The sequence below is a fragment of the Tachyglossus aculeatus genome, assembly GCF_015852505.1.
Source record: "Tachyglossus aculeatus isolate mTacAcu1 chromosome 12 unlocalized genomic scaffold, mTacAcu1.pri SUPER_6_unloc_2, whole genome shotgun sequence".
Classification (NCBI taxonomy): domain Eukaryota; kingdom Metazoa; phylum Chordata; class Mammalia; order Monotremata; family Tachyglossidae; genus Tachyglossus; species Tachyglossus aculeatus.
This window is the reverse complement of record NW_024044829.1, coordinates 11,813,541-11,838,447: the sequence shown is the minus strand read 5'-3', so window position 1 is coordinate 11,838,447 and position 24,907 is coordinate 11,813,541. Positions and strand designations below refer to the sequence as shown.

At 43.2% G+C, this 24,907-nt stretch overlaps 1 protein-coding gene across 1 annotated transcript; it reads right to left on the bottom strand.

Annotated features, from left to right (window-relative positions):
• On the bottom strand, positions 1-24,475 carry LOC119921361 (olfactory receptor 8J2-like). The gene is made up of 9 exons (XM_038741625.1): positions 24,420-24,475; positions 24,138-24,235; positions 21,516-21,581; positions 10,086-10,322; positions 9,077-9,184; positions 6,352-6,439; positions 5,666-5,774; positions 1,892-1,949; positions 1-959 (listed from the first exon to the last, which is right to left on the bottom strand). The coding sequence occupies exons 1-9, from the start codon at positions 24,473-24,475 to the stop codon at positions 1-3; spliced, it is 1,779 nt and encodes a 592-aa protein (XP_038597553.1).
• Positions 24,476-24,907: the final 432 nt, after the last annotated feature.

The window sequence follows — 24,907 nt, the reverse complement described above, 5'->3', positions numbered from 1 at the left end:
TCATATTTTTAAAGATTTATAGGAATTAGTCAAGAGTCTTTTCAAAGCATCTTTTACTTCCTTGTTCTTCAGGCTGTAGATCAAGGGATTCAGCATGGGGATCACCAGGGTATAGAACACAGAAGCCATTTTATCTGTATCCAAGGAGTGGCTGCCTTGGGACAGCAGGTACATGAAAAAGAGAGTCCCATAGAAAACTGTTACAGCCATCAAGTGAGATGTGCAAGTGGAGAAGGCTTTCCACCTCCCCTCAGAGGAGCGGATCCTCACAATGGCCAAGATGATGAAAGAATAGGACACTAGAACAACTGTGAGGGTGAAAATCAAATTACAGCCAGAAAATATTAAAATGATTGTCTCCGGTATATGGGTATCAGAGCAGGAAAGTACCAGCAGAGGGAAATGATCACAATAGAAGTGGTTGATTACATTTGAGGAACAGTAGGACACTGAAAATGTGTAAGTTGAGACAATCACTCCTTCAATGAAGCTATAGGTGTATATAAGAATAACCATTACGATGCACACTTCTCTCGAGATAATCACCCTATAAAGCAATGGCTTCCAGATAGCCATGTATCGGTCATAGGCCATAGTAGTGAGCATGAAAATCTCTGCAATAATTAAAGTTGAAAAACAGCCTGTCTGTGAAGCACATTCATAATAGGAAATGGTTTTACTCTCTGCTAAGAAGTTCACCAACATTTTGGGGGCAATGGTGGTGGAATTACCTAGATTGATGAAAGCCAAATGCCTGAGGAAAAAATACATCGGAGCTTTTAGTAGGGAATCTATATTGGTAATCGTGATTATCCCAAGATTTCCTATTGCTGTAATAAGATAGATGATTAGGACCACCAGGAAGAGAGGAATCTGCCATTCCGGACGGTTTGAGATTCCCAAGAGAACAAACTCAGTCACATAGGTCAGGTTTCTCTCTATTCCGTCTGCATCAGCTGCTGGAGAAAGAAAACATAGGTGTCTTAGTAGGCAAGTGTCTTCTGAGCAGGGTGATAGTTGCTTTTTGATGGTATTTGTTAAGCGCTATGTACTATTTGATAGTTTTATTATCAAATGATTAATAATTGCATTGGAGCAAAGTAGTACTCTCCCATGTGTTTAGTGAGGCCTTGGTCAAGTGCTTATCATAAAATATTAAATGTTAATATTGTATGAAATAGCTGCATTTTCTGTCAGGGTGAGTGTTCTAATGCTTATCTATATTAACATGTACATTATATGTCTATTTTGTATTGTATGCATATTACATATTAGAGAAGCAATATGGCTTTGCAGGAAGAGTAGAGACCTGGGAGTCAGAGGATCTGAGTTCTAATCTCAACTCTACGTATTGCCTGATGTGTTACCTTGGGCAAGTCACTTAATTTCTCCGTGTCTGTTTCCACTGTGAAATGGAAATTCAATATCTGTTCTCCCTACTACTTAGACTGTGAGCCCCATGCAGGAACAGGACTATGTCCAACCGGATTAACTTGTTTCTATCTCAACACTTAGTATAGGTATTGACACATAGTAAGCACTAAACAAATACCATAATTATTTATTGTATTTTCTATTATTGGTACTATACAACTTGATTAATCACTAAATCAACCTTAAAATACTTAACTGCAGTTTTTGTTAAATGCTGGCTGTGAACATGGGGTTCACAGTTTTAATCCCGATTTTACATATGAGATACCTGAGGTGTGAGGAAGTTAAGTGAATTGTCCAAGGTCACACAGCAGACATGTGGCAGAGCCGAGATTAGAACACATGTCCTCTGATTCCCAGGCCTGAATTAAATCACAAAATTGTGGTCAGTGATTTATCTGTCTCGGTATAATCATACTTAAGAGAATATAACTTCTTTGGAGTATCAGCTAGTAACCTGAACAGGAGTTGTTCAAACCCTGGGTAAACCTCTGAGCATACATTTCAAGAAGGCTCTATGGTTGATAAAGACATTGAGAGTGGCACTTCTTCATGTGCTTCCAATGTGGGATCAATCATTGGTTGAACCTCAGTCATTTCAACCTCACTAGTGTGCATGGATAGGTTTTCACCATATTCTTTTGGGCGGTGGGGAGGGGGTCCGTGTGCAGTTTATGTATGCAACAATAATGATAACTGTGGTAATTGTGAAGTGCCTTCCAAGTTCCAAGCACTGAGAAGCAATGTAGCCTAGTGAACAGAGCACAGGCCTGGGAGTCAGATGGATCTGTGTTCTAATCCTGGCTCTGCCACTTCTCTACCGCAAAAATTCCTCACTATTGGCTTCAAAGCTGTCCGTCACCTTGCCCCCTTTTACATCACCTCCTTTCTTTCCTTCTACATCCCAGTCTATACACTCCGCTCCTCTGGTGCTAACCTTCTCACTGCGCCTCGTTCTTTCCTGACACTCATTCATTCATTCATTCATTCACTCATTCAATCGTATTTATTGAGAGTTTACTGTGTGAAGAGCACTGTACTAAGCACTTGGGAAGTACAAGTTGGCAACGGGGTCCAACCGTCGACCCATGACCCATGTCCTATGCCTGGCCTTTAACGCCCTCCCTCTTCAAATCCACCAATCACACTTACCCCCTTCAAAGTCCTACTGAAGGTTCACCTCCTCCAAGAGGTCTTCCCAGACTAAGCCCCCCTTTTCCTCTGCTCCCCCTCCTCTCCCCACCACCCTGACTCATTCTCTTTGCTCTGCCCCCACCCCCCACCCCACAGCATTTATGTACATATTTACTTATATATAATTCTATTTATTTATGTTAATGCCTGTTTACTTGTTTTATGTGTGAACATATTGATGCTATCAAAGTCTGTTTACTTGTTCTGATGACTGTCTCACTCCTAGACCGTGAGCCCGTTGTGAGCAGGGATTGTCTCTATTGCTGAATTGTGCTTTCCTAGTGCTTAGTACTGTCTCACGTGAGCCAAGAACAATATTTGTACTTTGGCACCAGGCTGTGTAGATTTGGAAACTCATCCTGAGAACTCCATTAAAAGAATTCTTTCTGACCCCACCATTCCCAGAATCACTTGTGGCTCACACAGAATGACTAGCAAAAAAAAAAATAGCAACTCCCCTTCCTTCCTTCCTTTATTCATTCATTCAATTGCATTTATTGAACACTTACTATGTGCACAGCACTGTACTAAGCACTGGAGAGAGTACAATGCCCCTAACGTGGATCCTAGTTACTAACAAAGTCCCAGCAGTTACATAAGACATCAACTGGGCTGGAGGCAGATGTAGACTTCATGGAGAGAGGAGAAACAATTCCTGGGGCATAGGGCTCTCTGGCTAGCTGGGTCTTGACCACAGTAGGAATAATAGTAATAATAATGATAATAATCGTAGTAAGCACTTAGCAAACCACAATTCGTATTGGCACCCCTCCTCCACCCCCTCCATCTCCGATAATAATAATAATTCATAATTATGATACTTGTTAAGTGCTTACTATGTGCCAAACACTGTACTTAGTGCTGGGCTAGATACAAATTAATTAGGTTGGACACAGTCTCTACCCCTCATGGCCCTCACACTCTTAATCCCCATTTTACAGATGAGGTAGTTGAGGCCCAGAGAAGTCATGATTTATCCAAGGTCACATAGCATACTTGTGGCAGAGTCATGATTAGAACCCACGTCCTGCTGATTCCCAGGCCCATGCTATATAATAATAATAATGGTATTTGTTAAGCACTTACTAATGTGCCAAGCACTGTTTTAAGTGCTGGTGGAGATACAGGGTAATCAGGCTGTCCCACATCGGGCTCCGTCTTAATCCCCATTTACAAAACTCCTTACTCTTGGCTTCAGGGCTCTCCGTCACCTCGCCCCCCTCCTATTTCACCTCCCTTCTCTCCTTCTACAGCCAAGACCACACCCTCCGCTCCTCTGCCACTAACCTCACTGTGACTCATTCTCACTTGTCCCGTTGTTGACCCCAGCCCACATCCTTCACCTGGCCTGTAATGTCCTCCCTCCACACAACCGCCTAGCTACCTCTGTTCCTCCCTTCAAAGCTCCAGGAGGCCTTCCCAGACTGAGCATCCTTTTTCTTTTTCTCCTCCCCATTGGCCCCGCCCTACCTCCTTCCCCTCCCCACAGCACTTCTATATATTTGTACAAATTCATTACTTTATTTATTTTACCTCTAAATATTTACTATTCTATTTATTTTGTTAATGATGTGCATATAGCTATAATCCTATTTGTTCTGACGATTTTGATACCTGTCTACATGTTTTGTTTTGCTGTCTGTCTCCCGCCTCTAGCGTGTGACCCCGCTGTTGGGTAGGGACCGTCTCTATAAGTTGCCAACTTGTACTTCCCAAGGGCTTAGTACCATGCTCCGCACACAGTAAGTGCTCAATAAGTACAATTGAATGAATGAATGAATTTTTCAGATGAGGTAACTGAGGCACAGGGAAGTTAAATAACTTACCCAAAGTCACACAGCTAACAATTGATGGAGCCAGGATTAGAACCCACAACCTCTGACTCCCAGGCCTGTGCTCTTTCCACTAAGCCATGCTACTTCTAAGCGCAGATGATTTTCAGATGAGGTTCACAGTAAAGTAGATACCCATTGAGGTCAAGTTTGAAAGTAGGTCCTGTGGAATACTAATACAGGTTGCCAAGGAAGGATAATCTATTGTTTATGTTAGCTGGTTAAGGTACTCTTTGGCCTCGAGGCTGGAGGCTAAACTAGGTGGACCCTGTATCTGTTCTCCAGCCATGATTCTATGACTTTTCCTTTCTGTAAGAGCAAATGTAAATGCCACTCAGAGGCTCCCGCAGAAGGAAAAAGACTCATCTACAAATGTACTCCAAATTTCTTTATAACTTGAATACCGTTAATCCTCTATAAATCTGGGCATTCTGGATAAGGTTTGACTGGACTAACTCAGCCCAGCTACAATCTGCATTGCTCAACTGATTTGTGGATATCCTGGCTTGATCCTCATAGAATCTTTTTTATTTATGGTATTTGTTAGGCGCTTACTATTTGCCAAGCTTTGTTCTAAGCGCTAGAGTAGATATAGGTTAATCAAGTTAGACACAATCCCTATCCCATATGGAGCTCACAGTCTTAATCCCATTTTACAGATCAGGGAACTGAGGTCCAGAGAAGAAAAGCGACTTACTCAAGGTCACACAGCAGACAAATGGCAGAGCCAGGTCTAGAACCCAAGTCCTTCATGACTCCCAGGCCCGTGCTGTATCCACTAAGCCACGCATGGGCCTGGGTGTCAGAGGATGTGGGTTTTAATCAGTCTTTGTCACAGGCCTGCTGTGTGACCTTGGACAAGTCACTTCACATCTCTGCACCTCATTTTCCTCATCTGTAAATTGGGAATTCAATACCTGTTTTTCCTCCCCCTTTAGACTTTGAGCCCCCAAACATCTTGCATCCAGCTCAGCACTTAACAGTCCTCAGCATATAGTAAGCACTTAACATATAATATTAGTCATTATTGTGAAGAAATTCCTTGACCTACTACAGAGGGGAGTTTTTGTTCTCCCGGAACTGACAGACACCAAAATATGAGAAGTCAGCAACCTGTCATGAATATTTTCATCATCTGGGCAGTGCTACAGAAATCTTTGATTAGGTTAACTTCAGGAAAGTTAGAATTCCTGTGATGAGCAAACCCATCCTGCAGCCTCCTGGGAATAACACAATCCAAGTGGGTCTCTGAATCTCATAGCTTCTTTTGATATTTGCTGCTCAGTGTGCCAGAAGAACCTTCTCCAGGTCCATCTGAGAACCAACCACATTGACTCATAAAAATCTGCTGCAAGGACAATTAGCATGTGACAAAAGTCATTCAAGAAAGAGATCATCATTTCAAGATGGGTCTTCCCTTTCATTCATTCAATCATATTTATTGAGAGCGTACTGTGTGCAGAGCACTGTACTACATGTTTGGGAGAATACAAAATAACAATAAACAGGCATAGTCCCTGCCCACGACAAGCTTACAGTCTAGAGAGGGAGACAGACAATAATCTAAATGAATAAATTACAGATACGGGCATAGGTGTTGTGAGACTGGAAGGGGGAATGAATAAGGAGAGCGAGTTATGGTGATGCAGAAGGGAGAAGGAGAAGAAAGAATGGCTGAGGCCTAGTCACATTACAAACAAGCAATATGCACAAAAAGGGGTTCTCAGGGAGAAATCGACTCCCTTGAGCAAATAGGGACCTGCTAGAGAACAATGTTTAATGACACCACTAAAAATCCTATTATTTTAGTACAAGGGTGCCAGAAACAGGGGTGTTCTTACACCTTGCACATTTTACAGAAAAGGGGATCAAAATACACATAAGCATGTACTTTTCCCTTTTAAAAGGATATAGGGTATCAAAACCTTTTAGGATAATATTAACACTTTCCAAGGAATGGTCATCTAATTTCTTTTCCCCTGAATAATAGTGCAGCAAAATCATCCAAGTTCAACAAGCAACCTGTCTGCAACACTTAAAATCCCAACCCCATTCCTCCCAAACCTGATGCTAGCCTTCAGATCCAGCCATACATTATCAACAACCACAAACCCCTATCTGAACCAATCGCTCATGCCTTTTCTCTCCTGGGCTTTGCCAAGCCTCCTGCCAAATCCAGGCAAGAACAATTAGGAATCTATGTAGAAAATCACTTCATTAGTGTTTTTTCTCCATGCTCCATTCTATCCTAAGGAGTGTTCTTGACTAGTGTTTTCTTGATTTGTCTTCTGTGTGACCTTGGGCAGGTCACTGAACTTCTCTGTGCCTCAATTTCTTCAAATGCATGCGAAATCAGGATTCAATATCTGTTAGCCCTCCTACGTAGACTATGAGTCTCATGTGCGACCTGTTTATCTTCTATTTTCCCCAGACGTTAGTTCATTGCTTGTCACGGAGTAAGTGCTTAACAAATGCCACAATTATTATCAATTACTATGGTGGAACCATTTGTCTCCTTGCGTGCTCTAACTTATTCATTCTAACTCCTCACTGCTAAAAGATAACCAAAGTCCTTATTTCAGCAAGTCTAAGTATTATATATTATATGTGACTACTATTTTTACTATAGTTGGATATCTTCCTTCAGTTTCCTTGAAGGAGATTCATATGGCTATAATTCCTCAAGAAACACAAATGGTAAGATCCTTGTGGCAGGGAGTATGCTTCTGTATCTCAGAACTTCAATCAACTGATCAATAAATCAGTGATATTTATTGTTTACTATGGGCAGAACTCTGCACTAAGTATGCAGTGTGTTACCTCTGGTAGGTGCTCAATCAATTGATCAATCTAATTTATTGGGTGCTTACTTTGTGCTGAGCACAGAATTAAGCACTTGGGAGAGTACAATACAACAGAGTTGGTAGATGTGTACCCTTCCCACAAAGCGCTTATAGTCTATTCATACATTCATTCAAATGTATTTATTGAGTGCTTACAGTGGGTAGAGCACTGTAATACGCACTTGGGAGTGTACCATTTAACAATATAACAGGCACATTCCCTGCCCACAGTGAGATTAGAGTCTAGAGGAGGAAACAGACATTAGTATAAATAAACTGTAGATATATACACAACTCTAGAGAGGAGCTTACTGGGTTGTTTTATCAATACCATTTCCACTACTGTGGTTGTGAACTCCAGAAAACTGGTGGGAGGACAGTGCGGAAGCTCAGGATTGTCAACAAATAGAAAAGACACGTTGGACTGGAACTTGTAGGAATGAATGATCTTAAATTATATTACATAACAAACTAGACAAGTTCCGTTGAATGAAGTGATTTGTAGAATATAGTGGCAAATTCAAATCCTCTCATTCTTCATAAATCAATCAAAAGATCAGTTGTATTCATTGAGCATTTACTGTTTGCAGAGCACTAAGAGTTTGGGAGTGTACAATACAAGAGAGTTGGTAGATACATTCCCTACCCACAATGAGCTCACAGTCTGGAGAGGAAGACAGACGTTTAATTTAAATGAAGAAATTATGAATATCTACATAAGGTCTGTACTGAGACTTTGAATCATATGTGGGACAGGAATTGTGTCCAACCCAGTGATCTTGTATCTACCCCAGTGTTTAGTATAGTGCCTGGCACACAGTAAGTGTTTAATAAGTACCACATTCATTATCACCATTATTATTGTTATTATTAGGTCAGAGTTTAGATGATGATTTGTACCTTGCTCAGCAAATTGCACTCATCTCTATGGACTCACCTGCTTTTTATCTTTTGAGATTGGTGTGAGATTATTATGACTGCAAAGATAATTATGGATTGTCAAAATATGGTGACACAAGGAAGGCTATTTTCCCCCTGGGCTGGAGGTGGATATGCTTTTCCTACCAGTGCAGCCTGAGGATGAATGAATCTTTGCCACTGTAACCTCCATACTAGGCGATACCATACATTCTCCCTAGTATTCACATTTGATGCCACTGTCCTGGAACTCCTATTGCATCTGGCGTGAAGTTCCACATCACCTTGTTCCCAAGAATGAGAAATCACTCCCATTTTGCATTCACATGTGACTCAGGGGAGTGAATCAGATTTTCCCAATGTCTAAGGAACTACCCTTGATTTCTTTAGAAGCTGAATTAACCTTCTAAGTTCCCCTGGAGCAAAAACTTCTAAATGGTATTCTGAGTGAACTGAAACTATGAAAACAGTTTCTCAAGCCTGAAGGTCACCCAAAGAGGAGTGCAGGGGCTGGGAGAAATTGTTTTTCAACTCTACTTCATGGCAAGATTTTAAAGCACAGTGAATGGGGATCAATCTCACTTTCCAGCTATTAGCTAGTTTCAACTAGACACAAAAGAGCTTGTATGAAGCCTAGGACTTCAGGGATGTCAGCCGATTGTGAGCCTGCTGTTTTTCCTGATTGCTCCACATTTTAGCTTCGGCCATTAGAGAATGATAAATCACGTAATCTTAGAGGTGGAGGGAACTTCGAACCTGCACCAGAAAATAATTTGCTAACTAATCAGCTGATTCATCCCATACAAGTCGGATGAACGTTTTGGAGAGTACAGGAGGATTTGGGGTGCTACGTACTGTTCCTAGGGAGCTTCTGAGTGCCTTGGTACCAATTTGATTTCAGAATCTGTAAAACTTGAATAAGGAATACTCCCCCATTTGCATTTAAACAGATGCTGGCCGTGTCTGAAAATCCAATTATGGGTTTGATTTTTGAAGCAAAACTGTAAGTGAAGTGACATCTAGTAATTGTCTGTATCCAAAAGAGCTCATGGAAGGTATTCTTCTAATTCCAAAAGAAAAATAATGTCATTGAATAGTAACATCTAGAGATCTACCATTTATTCAGTTCCACTAATCAGACTTTTCTTTTAATGGTACTAAGTGCTTACTATGAGCTAGGCACTACATTAAGCAACGGGGTTGATATGAGCTAATCAGGTTTTGCATAGTCCCTGTCCTACACACAGTCTTAATCCCCATTTTACAGCTGAGACAAGCTGAGGCACAGAGAAGTGAAGTGGATTATCCAAGGTCACACATTAGACAAGTGGTGGAGCTGAGATTAGAACCCAGGTCCTTCTAACTCCCAGGTCCATGGTTCTTCCACTAGGTCACACTGCTTCTCAATTCAGTTTAGTTAGACCAGGTTGTGCATATCCTGTTTTGGGTGGGGTTATCGTTTGCTAGACTGAAATAGAATTGAAGGTAAATTTGACCCTTTAGAAGGTGCTTCATGAACAAGAGAAAGAAATTCAAGAGGGATTCGAGGAAAGTAACACACTTAAAGAAAGAGCTTGGACCAATAATCAAGTCTCACATGGGGCTCACAGTCAGAAGAGAGAGAACAGGTGTTGCAGATGCACAGAGAAGGTCACAGTAACTAAATGTGCTGTACTGAAATTAGAACCCAGGTTCTTTGTCTCCAAGATCCATACCCTTTGCACTTTGATATGCTGCGACCAATAATGAAAATTCTTCTTTGGCTTGGGGGCTTGGCTTAGGAATCCACTTGTTGATGTATTAGTTTAAGAGTTGTGGTCCCCTCCTGTTATTTTCGGGCTGAGTATCAGCGGGTTAAATGTACGAGTAGAGAAGGAGAGCAGCTTGTCCACGTCACCTGAGTGGCTTGACATGGCCAGAGAATACATGAGAATAGTAGATCCAAAGATCAAGGTGATGACAATGAGGTGGGAGGAGCAGGTGGGCCAGGCTTTGTGCTTTCCCATGGCCTGAAAGAAGGAGAGATGATTTTGACATACTACAGGAGTATCAACAGGAAAGGAACCTTTACAATCAGCATAGTCACATCTTATGGCAGATGCTTATTGGGGAAAGTGTCCACATACGTCAGCTTCAGTACTGGTGCAAGTCACAGAAATAAATGGTCACTTTTATTCAAATCACAAAGGGCTGTATGGAAACTCAATGTATTTACTCTATCTGGACTGGAAGGGCCCTTTCATGTAGCAGCCACCAGCTGGACACACACTTTATAGCTCATGATAGGTGGGTAACTCAGGGGTTTACATATGGCCACATAACAAGAACATTCTCATAGCCTAGTAGAGGGAGTGTGGGCCTGGGAGTTTGAAGGACCTGTGTTCTAATCCCAGCTCTGCAACTCATCTGCTTATGTGACCTTGGGCTGGGTATTTCACTTCTAGGGATCTGAGTTCTTACGTCTGAAACCTGTTGTTGGGTAGGGATTGTCTCTATTTTTTGCTGAATAGTACTTTCGTAGTGCTTAGTACAGTGCTCTGCACACAGTAAGCACTTAATGAATATGACTGAATGAAGGAATTAATGAATGAATGAAAAAGATGGTGATGAAAGCTCAATGTGGGACATTAATTGTGTCTGACCTGATTAGTTTGTATCTACAACTGTGCTTAGTACAGTGCCTGGAACATAGTAAATGCTTACTATGACACAGAAATATCGTATACCATCACTGCCAAGAGGACACAGTCTGTAGCACCTAGAAAAATCAAAGTATACAGCAAAGAAGCACAAAGAGGGAAAGCAACAGTTCTGTCCTTTGTCCAGAGGTCCACCAGCATTCTGGGTAGAGTAACTGGGTAACAGATTTCTAATTGTTAACCTCCCGCTGTACTGTCACTCGCCCTGCTGACCTCACCATGAACTTTCAATTCCCTTGATCCCAACTGCCATTCCCATTCCTCACCTTCCCCTTCCCCTCTCCCACCCAGGTTTTTCCCTCCATCTCCCCCACCAAGACCACTCCCCCTCACCCCCTACCAAGGATCCCTCTGTACCAGCGCCAGTCCTCCACTCCTCCCTCCCAGCCCCCTCCCTCCCCTTCTCCCTGCCCCCACCCCATCCCAGTTCTCCTTTTCCATCGCCACCCCTCTTCCCACTCTCCCCGCCTAGGCCCCCGCCAACTCATCCCAATCCAAACCCTCCTCACCCCTCGCACCCTTCCCCCTCCCTCCCCTCCCTCGACAGCTGCATCCAAGTGTGGCCTCTGGAACCCCTGCTCCGTTTTAATTAAGATCCCTTTCATCCTGGACCTATTCCTTTCCAGTTCTCTACTTCTCCTCGCTCTAACTGAAACATGCTTGTCTCCGGATGACACGGTCTCTTCTGCTGCTCTCTCCAGTGAAGGCCTCTTCTTCCCCCACTCCCCCAGACTCACCGGAGAAGGAGGAGGTGTCGGTTTCCTTCTCACCCCCCAATGTTGCTTTCGCACTATCCCTCCTCCCCCTTCTCTTTCCTTCCCTTCCTTTGAAGGCCACATTATTCGCCTCTACCAACCCCTCCAGATTCTTGTAGCCGTCATCTACCGCCCCCCCCGGCCCCACCTCCAACTTCTTTAAAGATTTTGACCCCTTCCTCACCTTCCTTCTCTCCTTTTCCATGCTCACTCTGATTCTCGGAGACTTCAACATCCACATGGATGTCCCTGATGACTCCTGTACCGCCCGCCTTCTATCTCTCCTTGACTCTGCCAACCTCTTTCTCCACCCCACCTCACCCACTCACCAACTTGGTCATACTCGCGACCTCATCATCTCTTATCGCTGCACTGTGTCCACCCTTACCAACTCTGAAATCCCTCTCTCTGATCATAATCTTCTCACCTGCCTCCTCACTCACACTCCTTTCCCCTGTAAATCCGTATTACTCCCTCACAGAGATCTCCGCTCTCTGGACCCAATCCATCTTTCTGAGCACCTCACAACCCACCTTGCGTCCCTCTCCTCTCTACCCAATCTTGATGATCAGATTACTGCTCTCAACTCTACCCTTTCTACTCAGCTAGACTCACTCGCTCTCTTTTCCCTTCGCCGCTCTCGTACCACTAACCCACAGCCCTGGATCACTGCCACTGTCCGCCTCCTTTGCTCTTATGTTCGAGCTGCTGAATGCTGCTGGCGAAAGTCTAAACACCATGCCAACCTCGTTCACTTCAAGTTTATCCTTTCCTGCCTTAACTCAGCCCTCTCCTCTGCCAGACAAAACTATTTCTCCTCCCTTATTGACAACCATGCCCATCATCTTCGCCAGCTCTTCCGTGCATTTAACTCCCTTCTCAGGTCCCCGGTTCCTCCCCCTCCTCCTTCCCTCACCCTCAACGATCTGGCCTCCTACTTCATTAACAAAATTGAATCCATCAGGTCCGACCTCCCCAAAGTCACCCCTCCTTCTTCAACCCCCCGGCTCTCAACACTCTCTGCTACTCTCCCATCCTTCCCAGCAGTATCCTCAGAGGAGCTCTCCTCCCTCCTCTCAAGGGCTACTCCAGCCATCTGTGCTTCAGACCCCATTCCCTCTCATCTCATGAAATCTCTCACTTCTCCCCTTCTCCCCTCCTTAACTTCCATCTTCACCCGCTCACTCTCCACTGGTTCCTTCCCTTCTGCCTTCAAACATGCCCATGTCTCTCCCATCCTAAAAAAACCCTCCCTTGACCCCACCTCACCTTCTAGTTATTGCCACATATCCCTCCTACCATTCCTTTCCAAACTCCTTGAACGAGTTGTCTACATGCGCTGCCTCGAATTCCTCAACACCTACTCTCTCCTCGACCCCCTCCAGTCTGGCTTCCATCCCCTACATTCCACTGAAACTGCCCTCTCAAAGGTCACCAATGACCTCCTGCTTGCCAAATCCAACGGCTCATACTCTATCCTAATCCTCCTCGACCTCTCAGCTGCCTTCGACACTGTGGAACACCCCCTTCTCCTCAACACGCTATCTGACCTTGGCTTCACAGACTCCGTCCTCTCCTGGTTCTCCTCTTATCTCTCCAGTCGTTCATTCTCAGTCTCTTTTGCAGGCTCCTCCTCCCCCTCGCATCCCCTTACTGTGGGGGTTCCCCACGGTTCAATGCTTGGTCCCCTTCTGTTCTCGACCTACACTCACTCCCTTGGTGACCTCAATCGCTCCCACGGCTTCAACTATCATCTCTATGCTGAGGACACCCAGATCTACATCTCTGCCCCTGCTCTCATCCCCCTCTCTTCAGGCTCGCATCTCCTCCTGCCTTCAGGACATCTCCATCTGGATGTCTGCCCGCCACCTTACACTCAACATGTCCAAGACTGAATTCCTTGTCTTCCCTCCCAAACCCTGCCCTCTCCCTGACTTTTCCATCTCTGTGGACAGTACTACCATCCTTCGCGTCTCACAAGCCCACAACCTTGGTGTCATCCTCGACTCCGCTCTCTCATTCACCCCTCACATCCAAGTCGTCACCATAACCTGCCAGTCTCAGCTCCGCAACATTGCCAAGATCCGCCCTTTCCTCTCCATCCAAACCGCTACCCTGCTCGTTCAAGCTCTCATCTTATCCCATCTGGACTACTGCACCAGCCTTCTCTCTGATCTCCCATCCTCGTGTCTCTCCCCACTTCAATCCATACTTCATGCTGCTGCCCGGATAGTCTTTGTCCAGAAACGCTCTGGGCATGTTACTCCCCTCCTCAAAAATCTCCAGTGGCTTCCAATCAATCCGCACATCAGGCAGAAACTCCTCACCCTCGGGCTCAAGGCTCTCCATCACCTCCCCCCCTCCTACCTCACCTCCCTTCTCTCCTTCTACAGCCCACCCCACACCTTCCGCTCCTCTGCTGCTAATCTCCTCACCGTGCCTCGTTCTTGCCTGTCCCACCTTCGACTCCCGGCCCACGTCATCCCCCGGGCCTGGAATGCCCTCCCTCTGCCCATCTGCCAAGCTACCGCTCTTCCTCCCTTCAAGGCCCTACTGAGAGCTCACCTCCTTCAGGAGCCCTTCCCAGACTGAGCCCCTTTCTTCCTCTCCCCCTCACCCCCCTCTCCATCCTCCTCATCTTACCTCCTTCCCTTTCCACGGCACCTGTATATATGTATATATGTTTGTACATATTTATTGCTTTATTTATTGATTGACTAATTTTACTTGTACATATCTATTCTATTTATTTTGCTAGTATGTTTGGTTTTGTTCTCTGTATCCCCCTTCTAGACTGTGAGCCCACTGTTGGGTAGGGACAGTCTCTATATGTTGCCAACTTGTACTTCCCAAGTGCCTAGTACAGTGCTCTGCACACAGTAAGCGCTCAATAAATACGATTGATTGATTGATTGATTGATTGATTGAAAGTGAAAGGTGTATGGGGACATGGTGTTTGATTGACCTTGGTTTTATTTCTGTAGTAATAGTCATGTAAGTGACAATGAATAACCCAAAAAAATGGCCCTGCAATTTGGGGACACTGGGAAAATCCTCATGAGCATAAATTCCATAACTTTGGTATGATTTCCCATCAACATAATAATAATACAATTATGGTATTTGTTATGTGCTCACTATGTGCCAATCACTATTATAAGTGCTGAGGTAGATACAAGATAATTGGGTTGGACACAGTCCCTTGTTCCACAAATTGCTCACAGGCTCAATCTCCATTTTACTGATGAGGGAACTAAGGCACAGCGAAATGAAGTGACTTGCCCAAGGTCACACAGCAGAGAAGTTGTACAGTCATGACCTCTGACTCCCAGGCCCATGCTCTATCTGTATTTTGTCTGCAAAATGGAATAGTCCAAGGTTGGTACTTAGGAAAAGAATGCTTGAATTGAGAATCAATGAGAACATAGATTTTCTTAATTCTATACTATTAGCCCTTAATTCATTTCATATACTTTTTACATGCAATTCAAGGTTTCTGTCATTAAATTTATTAATAAATGTCATGTAACTTACATATTTTTCAAGTCATCTTGGTACATTGGAACGTTTTTACATGCCCCTGGAACAGTCATCCACTCCATCGTTTCCAAGATTTATGCAAATCCCCTTAGAATATTTAAGATATTTCCACACAAATTCTATGTCAGTTTTTATCCACACGTTCCCAAGAACATGGGTGAAAGTTTGTAAGCTCATTATGGGCAGGGAACTATTCTGCTAAGTCTGTTGCATTGTACTCTTCCCAGGACTTATCACAGTGCTCTGCACATAGTAAGGGCTCTGTAAATACAAACATTGATGTTACCTTAGTAACTTAGTAGGTGTTGAGTTTCATGTTCGACAAGAATTAGTGCCTGATTTTTATTAACACCTGTCTCCCCCTCTATTCTGCATGTTCGCTGTGGGCAGAGAATATGTTTACCAATTCTCCCATATGGTTAGCACCGTGGTCTGCACACAGTCAGTGCTCAATAAATAGCATTGGTGGTGATGATTTGGTGTACTTCAGTGCCTCCTTAGTCTTAGTTTATGCTTTGACATACACCAATTGAATGCCATAATTAGTATCCATAGAGGTTGTCTGAAATAACTCCATGAAAACTTCCCCAGTGAAGCAATACTTAAAGCAGTGCAGTTGATGAGTGTTGATGATGAGGATCTTAGATGTCATATTCATATTGGCCGAATCACATACACTTTAAGCTCCTTATAATAACAATAATAATAAAAAATAATGATGATGATGCTATTTGCTAAGCACTTACTATGTGCAAAGCATAGTTTTAAGCACTGGGGGAATATAAGGTGATCAGCGTGTCCCACGTGGGGCTCACAATCTTAATCCCCATTGTACAGATGAGGTAACTGAGGCACAGAGAAGTGAAGTGACTTGCCCAAAGTCACACTGCTGACAAGTGGCAGAGCCGGTATTACAACCCACGACCTCTGACTCCCTAGCCCGGGCTCTTTCCACCAAGCCACACTGCTTCTATAGGTAGGGAATGTTCCTACCACCTCTGTTAAATTGTACTCTCCCAAGTGCTTAGTACTCTGCTTCGCAGACATTAAGCACTCCATAAATATGATTGAGATTAATAATAAGAATTATAGTGAAAGCTGTCTTCTAGACTGTGAGCCCGTTGTTAGGTAGGGACCGTCTCTATATGTTGCCAACTTGTACTTCCCAAGAGCTTAGTACAGTGATCTGCACACAGTAAGTGCTCAATAAATACGATTAAATGAATGAATGAATGAATGAAAGTGGTATTTAACCACTTATCATGTGCCAGGCACTGTACTTAACAGTGGGGCAGATAGAAGATAATCAGGTCAGACACAGTCACTGTTGCACATGGTGCTCTCAGTCTGTCAGAGGGAGGATTATTGAACCCCAATTTTACAGATTCATTCATTCATTCATATTTATTGAGCGCTTACTGTGTGCAGAACACTGTACTAAGCGCTTAGGAAGTAAAAGTTGGCAACATATAGAGACAGCCCCTACTCAACAACGGGCTCACAGTCTAGAAGTGGGAGACAGAAAACAAAACAAAACATGTGGGCAGGTATCAAATCATTAGAATAAATAGAAATAAAGTTATATGCACATCATTAAAAAAATAAATAGAATAGTAAATATTTACAAGTAAAATAAATAGCGTAATAAATCTGTACAAACATATATACAGGTGCTGTGGGGAGGGGAAGGAGGTAGGGCAGGGGGGATGGGGAGGAGACGACAAAAAAGGGGGCTCAGTCTGGGAAGGCCTCCTCGAGGAGGTGAGCTCTCAGTAGGGCTTTGAAGGAAGAAGGAGAGCTAGCTTCGCAGATGTGTGGAGGGAGGGCATTACAGGCCAGGGGGAGGACGTGGGCCGGGTGTCGATGGCGGGACAGGCAAGAACGAGGCACAGTGAGGACGTTAGCGGCAGAGGAGCGGAGGGTGCGGGCTGGGCTGTAGAAGGAGAGAAGGGAGGTGAGGTAGGAGGGGGCGAGGTGATGGAGAGCCTTGAAGCCGAAAGTGAGGAGTTTTTGCTTGATTCTTAGGTTGACTGGCAGCCACTGGAGATTTTTGAGGAGATGAGGTAACTTACGCACTGTGACGTTAAGAGACTTGTCCAAGGCAACAAAGAAGACGAGTGGCTGCGTGAGGATTAGAACCCAGATCCTCTGACTACCAGCATTGGGCTCTTTCCATTAGACCATGCAACTTCCTGTGACCCTTGGCTTCTGCTGTTGCTCCTGAAACACTTTTTGTCACATCTTGTGGTTCAGGCTGCTTTCACTGTTTTCGGGCTTCCTTGGGTTCAGCACATTTCACTCCCCTGCTTCTTCAAAAGGGCAAAGCCCACCGGTTTGTACTCTGCATTCTACATGTGGGGACCAGAGCAGCTTGACTCTTGACTTTTCTCTCTGTGGTCAGTATGCATTCAACATCTTTTCACATCACGTAGCGCTTAATATTAGCTCTTAGTACACTACTCTGCACATAGTAAGCACTTAATAAATGTGATTCAGCTCCGCAACATTGCCAAGATCCGCCCTTTCCTCTCCATCCATACTGCTACCCTGCTCATTCAAGCTCTCATCCTATCCCGTCTGGACTACTGCATCAGCCTTCTCTTTGATCTCCCATCCTCGTGTCTCTCTTCACTTCAATCCATACTTCATGCTGCTGCCCGGATTATCTTTGTCCAGAAACGCTCTGGGCATATTACTCCCCTCCTCAAAAATCTCCAATGGCTACCAATCAACCTGCGCATCAGGCAGAAACTCCTCACCCTGGGCTTCAAGGCTCTCCATCACCTCGCCCCCTCCTACCTCACCTCCCTTCTCTCCTTCTACAGCCCAGCCCGCACCCTCCTCTCCTCTGCCGCTAATCTCCTCACCGTACCTCGTTCTCGCCTGTCCCGCCATCGACTCCCGGCCCACGTCATCCCCCGGGCCTGGAATGCCCTCCCTCCATCCGCCAAGCTAGCTCTCTTCCTCCCTTCAAGGCCCTACTGAGAGCTCACCTCCTCCAGGAGGCCTTCCCAGACTAATCCCCTTCCTTCCCCTCCCCCTCGTCCCCCTCTCCATCCCCCCATCCCCCATCTTACCTCCTTCCCTTCTCCACAGCACCTGTATATATGTATATACGTTTGTACATATTTATTACTCTATTTATTTATTTTACTTGTACATATCTATTCTATTTATTTTATTTTGTTAGTATGTTTGGTTTTGTTCTCTGTCTCCCCCTTTTAGACTGTGAGCCCACTGTTGGGTAGGGACTGTCTCTATATGTTGCCAATTTGTACTTCCCAAGTGCCTAGTACAGTGCTCTGCACACAGTAAGCGCTCAATAAATACGATTGATGATGATGATGATGATGATGATTGAATGGCTGAATGAGTGAATCACACCTCATCCTGATAATCTCACCCCTCAGTCCAGTAAGATGAGGAACATCCAAGCACATCAACTGCTTTCTGAAAGTAACCTAAAAACTTCATGAATGCTTAGAATATCAATTGATTAGAGGATGGGTGTTGTAACAGCGATCATGCATTTCCTCCTAAGATAATTGCTTGGCCCTCCAATTTGTTGTTATTACAACTCTTTATTTAGAAGAATGTATTCATCATTAATATTCATTGTGCTGGTAATCAGTTGTATTTATTGAGCATTTACTGTGTGTGAAGCACTGTACTAAGTGCTTGGGAGAGTCCAATATAACAATGTGAAAGAGTTGGTAGCTACATTCCCAGCCCACAGTGAGTTTACAGTCTAGCGGGGAGAGAGACATTAATATAAATAAATGAATAAATCACAGATAAGTACATAATGGCTGTGGGGCTGAGGGTCAGGGAGGGATTTATAGCGCTTTCTTAGGTGACTATGGTTTACATAGGGGAATCTTCAAATTACAATTCTACCTATTTAGAGAGAACCTCAGAGAGGGGAGAAACAGGCTAAACTTCATGGTGACATAAAACTACAGGAGGTAAATCTAAAGAAGAGAAGCCAATCAAATGGACTCTCTTCTCCCCCATTCCCCTCTCCATCCCCCCATTTTACCTCCTTCCCTTCCCCACAGCACCTGTATATATGGATATATGTTTGTACATATTTATTAATCTATTTATTTATTTATTTTACTTGTACCTATCTATTCTATTTATTTTATTTTGTTAGTATGTTTGGTTTTGTTCTCTGTCTCCCCCTTTTAGACTGTGAGCCCACTGTTGGGTAGGGACTGTCACTATATGTTGCCAACTTGTACTTCCCAAGCGCTTAGTACAGTGCTCTGCACACAGTAAACGCTCAATAAATACGATTGATGATGATGATGATGATGATGGACCCATGGAGATGTATAAAAGAGGATTAGGACTAGCCATTATTCAGTTTTTACATTTTTCATTTCCCATGCATGCAATCTTCAAAACTCTCAAACACAGGTAACAGTTTTTAGAACTTAGAACTGTTTGATACCTCGATTCTCCCAGAGTTCATGGTGGCTCATTGGAATGAGGTGGGATGCAACACCTGAAATAGTTTACAACTTCAGAGTAGTAGCATAGCCTAGTGAAAAGAGCAGAGGCCTCAGAGTCAGAGGACTGGTGTCCTAATCCCGGCTCTGCCATATGCCTGCCATGTGACCCTGGGCAAGTCAGCATGGCAAGAAGCAGCATGGTGTAGTCGATAGAGCACAGGCCTGGGAGTCAGAAGGTCATGGGTTCTAATCCTAACTCAGCCACTTGTCAGCCATATGATCTAGGGAAAGTAACTTCACTGTGCCTCTGTTATCTCATTTTAAAAATGGGGATTGATATTGTGAACCCCACATGGGACAGAGACTGTATCCAACATGATTTCCTTGTATCCACACAGCTGATAAGTGCTGGAGCCAGGATTAAAACCAACGGCCTCTGTCTCCCAAGACCGTTCTCTTTCTGCTAAGCTATGCTGCTTCTCTACTAACATCGACATTGGTCAGTTAGCAAATTATAAACATGTACACCTGAAGGGGAGGGCATCATAGAGAGACTATAGACCAAAAATTCAGAGAGATCATGAATGTAAGAATGAAAACACAAGCTAGTTGCTCAGGAGATTGAACCATTCTTGTGACCATGTAGCAGATTGATTGGAAAATGAGTGACACTGATAGGCAATCAAGCTTTGCCTGTGTCCAACCTATCTTGTATTTTCCCTATCACTTAGTACGGTTCCTGGCACATAAGTAATGCATAACATATACTATCAAAAAAAATCAGAAAATCTCTTTATAATCAAATCACATTAATAAGGTTCCAAATGTCTAGTCATTGCTAAATTGTTAAAGGTGGATTGGGTAGTAGGCTTTCCAATTATCATCAGCGGCAACATGCACATTCTTGTCAACATTAACCCCATGTTGCAACCTCAGAAATCTGAAGCAGTAACTCCCCATATTTCATTACAGGATTGCCTCCCCTCAGTTTAGTGTTGCCAGTTATTTTGAATTATCTGTGCGGCTGCTTGCCACCACGTGCATGGATGATCTAGAATTGACTAATTTTCTTTTTTAGATCAAACCTGAAGTTATGGGGGAAAAAGCACCAAACAATCATACTTAATTAGCATTTTCTGTGTGCAGAGCACTGTACTAAACACTTCAGGGGGAAACAATATGACAGTATAACAGACAAATTGCCCAACATGAGCTCCACGTTTGAGTAACTGGTGCCCAACCAGTTTTGGTTGGCACCACAGACTAACGTTGGCATTAGGGATTATGACTAGCCAATGGAATCATGATTGCCGTATTCCATGTTTAGATGTATTAACATCTTCAGGTCCCAGAATTAAATCCACTGGGAGGAATTTAAAAGCAGAATAAACTAGGAATACGTTTCACTGGCCTAGAGGGGAGATTGGTTCAGGTGAAAAAGAAACACGGATTTCAGGGTTTAACTTTTGCACAGTGAGAGGTATAATTTCTTATGCCTTGGGAAACAACACTGCTCATTAGAAGACCACATTGAAACCTTTGAAAGGCTAAATGTGATGTTAATTAGGGGAAGTAGCATGGCATAAGGATAGAGCATGGACCTGGGAGTAAGAATGTCATGGGTTCTATTCCCAGCTCTGCCACTTGTCTCCTGTTTCACTTTAGGCAAGTCACTTCACTTCTCTGTGCCTCAGTTGCCTCATCTGTAAAATGGGGAATAAGACTAAGAGCCCTATGTGGGACAGGGACTTTACTTGTATTCATCCCAGCGCTTAGTACAGTGCCTGGCACATAGAAAGCACATAATAATAATAATAATAATGTAATAATTATAATTGTCTACGTATGGCTCCCAGTCCTGCAGCCATTGTAATCCGAGTATTATTGGTGATTTCCATATCTGTTTTGCCTGTAAAAATTAAAATCCCAAAATCAATCAGTGGTTTTTACTGAGCACGTATTCTGTGCAGAGCCCTGTACTGAGAACTCAGGGGAAAGAACAAATCAATAAAATTGGTAGATATGATCCCTGCCCACAAGGAGCTTGCAATCTATAGGAAAGTCAAAGTCCGCCCTTAATCAACTAAAGGAAAGTTCAGTAGTGAATGAACAGCTAATATTAAATGTAATATTCAGAAATCTACAATGCCGAACAAACTCTGAGCGATTTTTATTTCACCCAGTCACCAAACATTTAAACACAGATGTGAAAATAGCATCAGAAACAATTCTATCAAGAATTTAGCTTTATAATTTACAGGGTACATCTAACATGAATACAATGAGGAATCCCAACAGTTATTTACCTGTCTTAAATTCAGGCAACAATTCAGATTATGTTTTTCTTTTAGGTGAGCAGACTTTGAAGGCAAGGCTTTTGAAAAATCCAAATCCCTAAAAGTTCAGGCAAACACTGTTTATGCTTAACTCCCAATGTGCACAATTAAAAATTCAATGATTTTACAACATCTTTCAAGTGTAAAAAAATCAAGCATCCCAAGGTCATGATTTATCCTAATGAAGCCTTCCATATTTCTATAAAGAAAGGTAAACAAAAGAATAATGATCTATCCCATTGCTCCCTTTGTTGTAAGCAATGTCTTGGGGACCACCTCTCAGGGGTCACCCCAAAATTTCAAAGAGGTCTTATCATCCAGAACATCAGCCTTTCAAATCAACCATGGAAGAACAATCTTCTTCAAGAGGCAGGTAATTTTCTCAATAAAGCGCTCACCATGTGTTAGTAAATAGTGGAGAAAGGACACCTGTCTAGAAAATGGCAGATCTGACTTCTAATCCTAGACCTCTCACTTCCCATTTTTCATCTTTCCTAGTTTTTGAAGTCTTGCATCTTGCAAGAAGGTTGGGAGGATGGATGAGACAATACTTTTAAGTTCCTCTAGACTGTAAGCACCTTATGGGCAGGAGACATGCCTTCCAAGTATGTTATATTTTACTCTCCCAAGTGCTTAGTGCTTAGTATAGCTCTCGGCATACAGTAAGTGCTCAATAAATATGACTGATTAGCAGCAGTGTTTGATGAGTTCCAACTCAGAGCAATGCCCTCTTCTAGGCACTGTATGTTGAATAACAAAGGAAGGATAAAATGTGGTTCTTTCCTTACAGGAGTTTGCAATCTAATGGAGGAGATAGATCCACTCTCCCCCTTTTAGACTGTGAGCCCACTGTTGGGTAGGGACTGTCTCTATGTGTTGCCAATTTGTACTTCCCAAGCGCTTAGTACAGTGCTCTGCACATAGTAAGCGCTCAATAAATACGATTGATTGATTGATTGATTGATTGATTGATTGATCCACTAGACAAGGATTAACATTTTATAACACTAGATAGGTGAACTAGGTGTTTAAAATTACATATACAACTAACAGAAATACACAAGTTGAGTGGACAGTGAGGGGAGGGGTATTGTGGGAAGGGCTCATGAGGGGTTGGAATTTGTAGGGCTTGAAGAAGTGGTGGAAATCTGGTTTCGGGAAAAAAATAAAGTGGGAAGGATTGGAACAGTGTACAGGCTTCCTTGGGTTGGGTAGAGAGAATGACCTAGGAAGAAGACAGTTGCCGGAGAGCTGTGAAGTCCAAAAGGAAAGGATTTTACTTGAAAATCATTGACGTGTTCCTGTTGACTTACAGCGATTCATTCATTCATTGAATCATATTTATTGAGCGTTTACTCTGTGTAGAGCACTGTACTTAGCGATTGTAAAGTACAATTCGGCAACAGAGACAATCCCTACCCAACAACAGACTCACAGTCTAGAAGCAATGGAGTGCCACCATCCAATGTGTTGAAGAGAAGAGACTTTCTTTACTGTGTAATATGTGATTGGACTGGGGACAGAGGGACAATAGGGGATGATTAATGAAGTTATTAAAATGATCTAGAGAAGCAGCGTGGCTCAGTGGCAAGAGCCCGGGCTTAGGAGCCAGAGGTCCTGTGTTCTAATCCCAGCTCTGCCACTTATTGGCTGCGTGACTTTGGAAAAGTCACATCACTTCTCTGTGCCTCAGTTCCCTCATCTGTAAAATGGGGATTAAAATTGTGAGCCCCATGTGGGACAAGCTGATCACCTTGTATACCCCCAGAGTTTAGAACAGTGCTTTGCACATAGTAAGTGCTTAACTAATGTCATCGTTATTATTGTCTAGTAATTACATCATAAGGGCTCTTTCTAGGGCAAAGTGATGGCGAGAAGGAGGCAGTTACATGGAAATATTCTTTCTGAACCTATTTCATGCCCAATAAAATAAACTATTCTTCATGGCATGTGAACAGAAAGTATTCTAATAATTTTGCAAACTCCTTCATTTTGGAGGGACAGATAAAACTACCCACGGCTTTTAGTTTAGCTAGACTACCGCACAGTTGACCACGTGATTAGTCGTCTCATATTTCAGACCCATATAAACAGCTAAACTGATTCTAGAAAACGGAACTGATCCTTACACACTATACGGTTGCCACGAGAAGGAGTCTCAAGATACATTTCGGCTTTTGTTTTATTCTTCTCTTTCACTTCACTAAAGTTATTCAAAAACGAAATCCTACATTAAAAAAATCAAGACAACAATAAACCTTTGTTATGGAAAGAATAAAGCTCTGGGCAGTTTAAATAATTTTCTTGGTTCCCTGATTTTGAACTATTCCTCCTCTCCCCAAAATCCTGTTGATAACACCTGTCTCTTACAAAAGTGAAGAAAGGAGTTGTACAGAAGTATTTCCAGGTACCTGAGAAGGCGAAGACAAATATTTTTGTCTTTTGGGACCATGTAGTTCCAAACCATCTTCTAGTTGTCTGCTGTGTGATCTTAGGCAAATCACTTCACTTCTGTATATCTCACTGACTTCATTCATAAAATGAGGATAAAGAAAGTGAACCCGGTTTGGGACATGGACTGTATCCAACCTCATTAGTTTGCATCTACCCCAGAGATCAGAACAGTGACTGGCACAAAATGCTTAAATACCATACAAAAAAATCCTCCAATTGCTAAAATTGTAGCACTACTTCCCTAAGGATGGGACTTGAGAGAGAAAAGGTGGTACGGACGAGTGGGTAGATTTTTGGTTGTTTTTTCTGTTTGAAAAATTCTCACCCAGTCACTGTTGGGCACATGAGCACCCTGCATGTATGCATGTCTGCATGTATGTAATTGTGTTTGTGTACAGATGGTTTTGAGTGGGAGGGTGTAGGTCGGTGTGTGGAGGTGTGTTTG

Coding starts and splice junctions, on each gene's coding strand:
- LOC119921361 (XM_038741625.1), bottom strand. CDS start 24,475: ATGGTTTGGAACTACATGGTCCCAAAAGACAAAAATATTTGTCTTCGC. Junction 10,323..21,515: donor TGCAGGACTGGGAGCCATAC/GTAGACAATTAT, acceptor TTCCCCAATAAG/CATCTGCCATAAGATGTGAC. Junction 6,440..9,076: donor TCAGAAGCTCCCTAGGAACA/GTACGTAGCACC, acceptor ACTATTATTCAG/GGGAAAAGAAATTAGATGAC.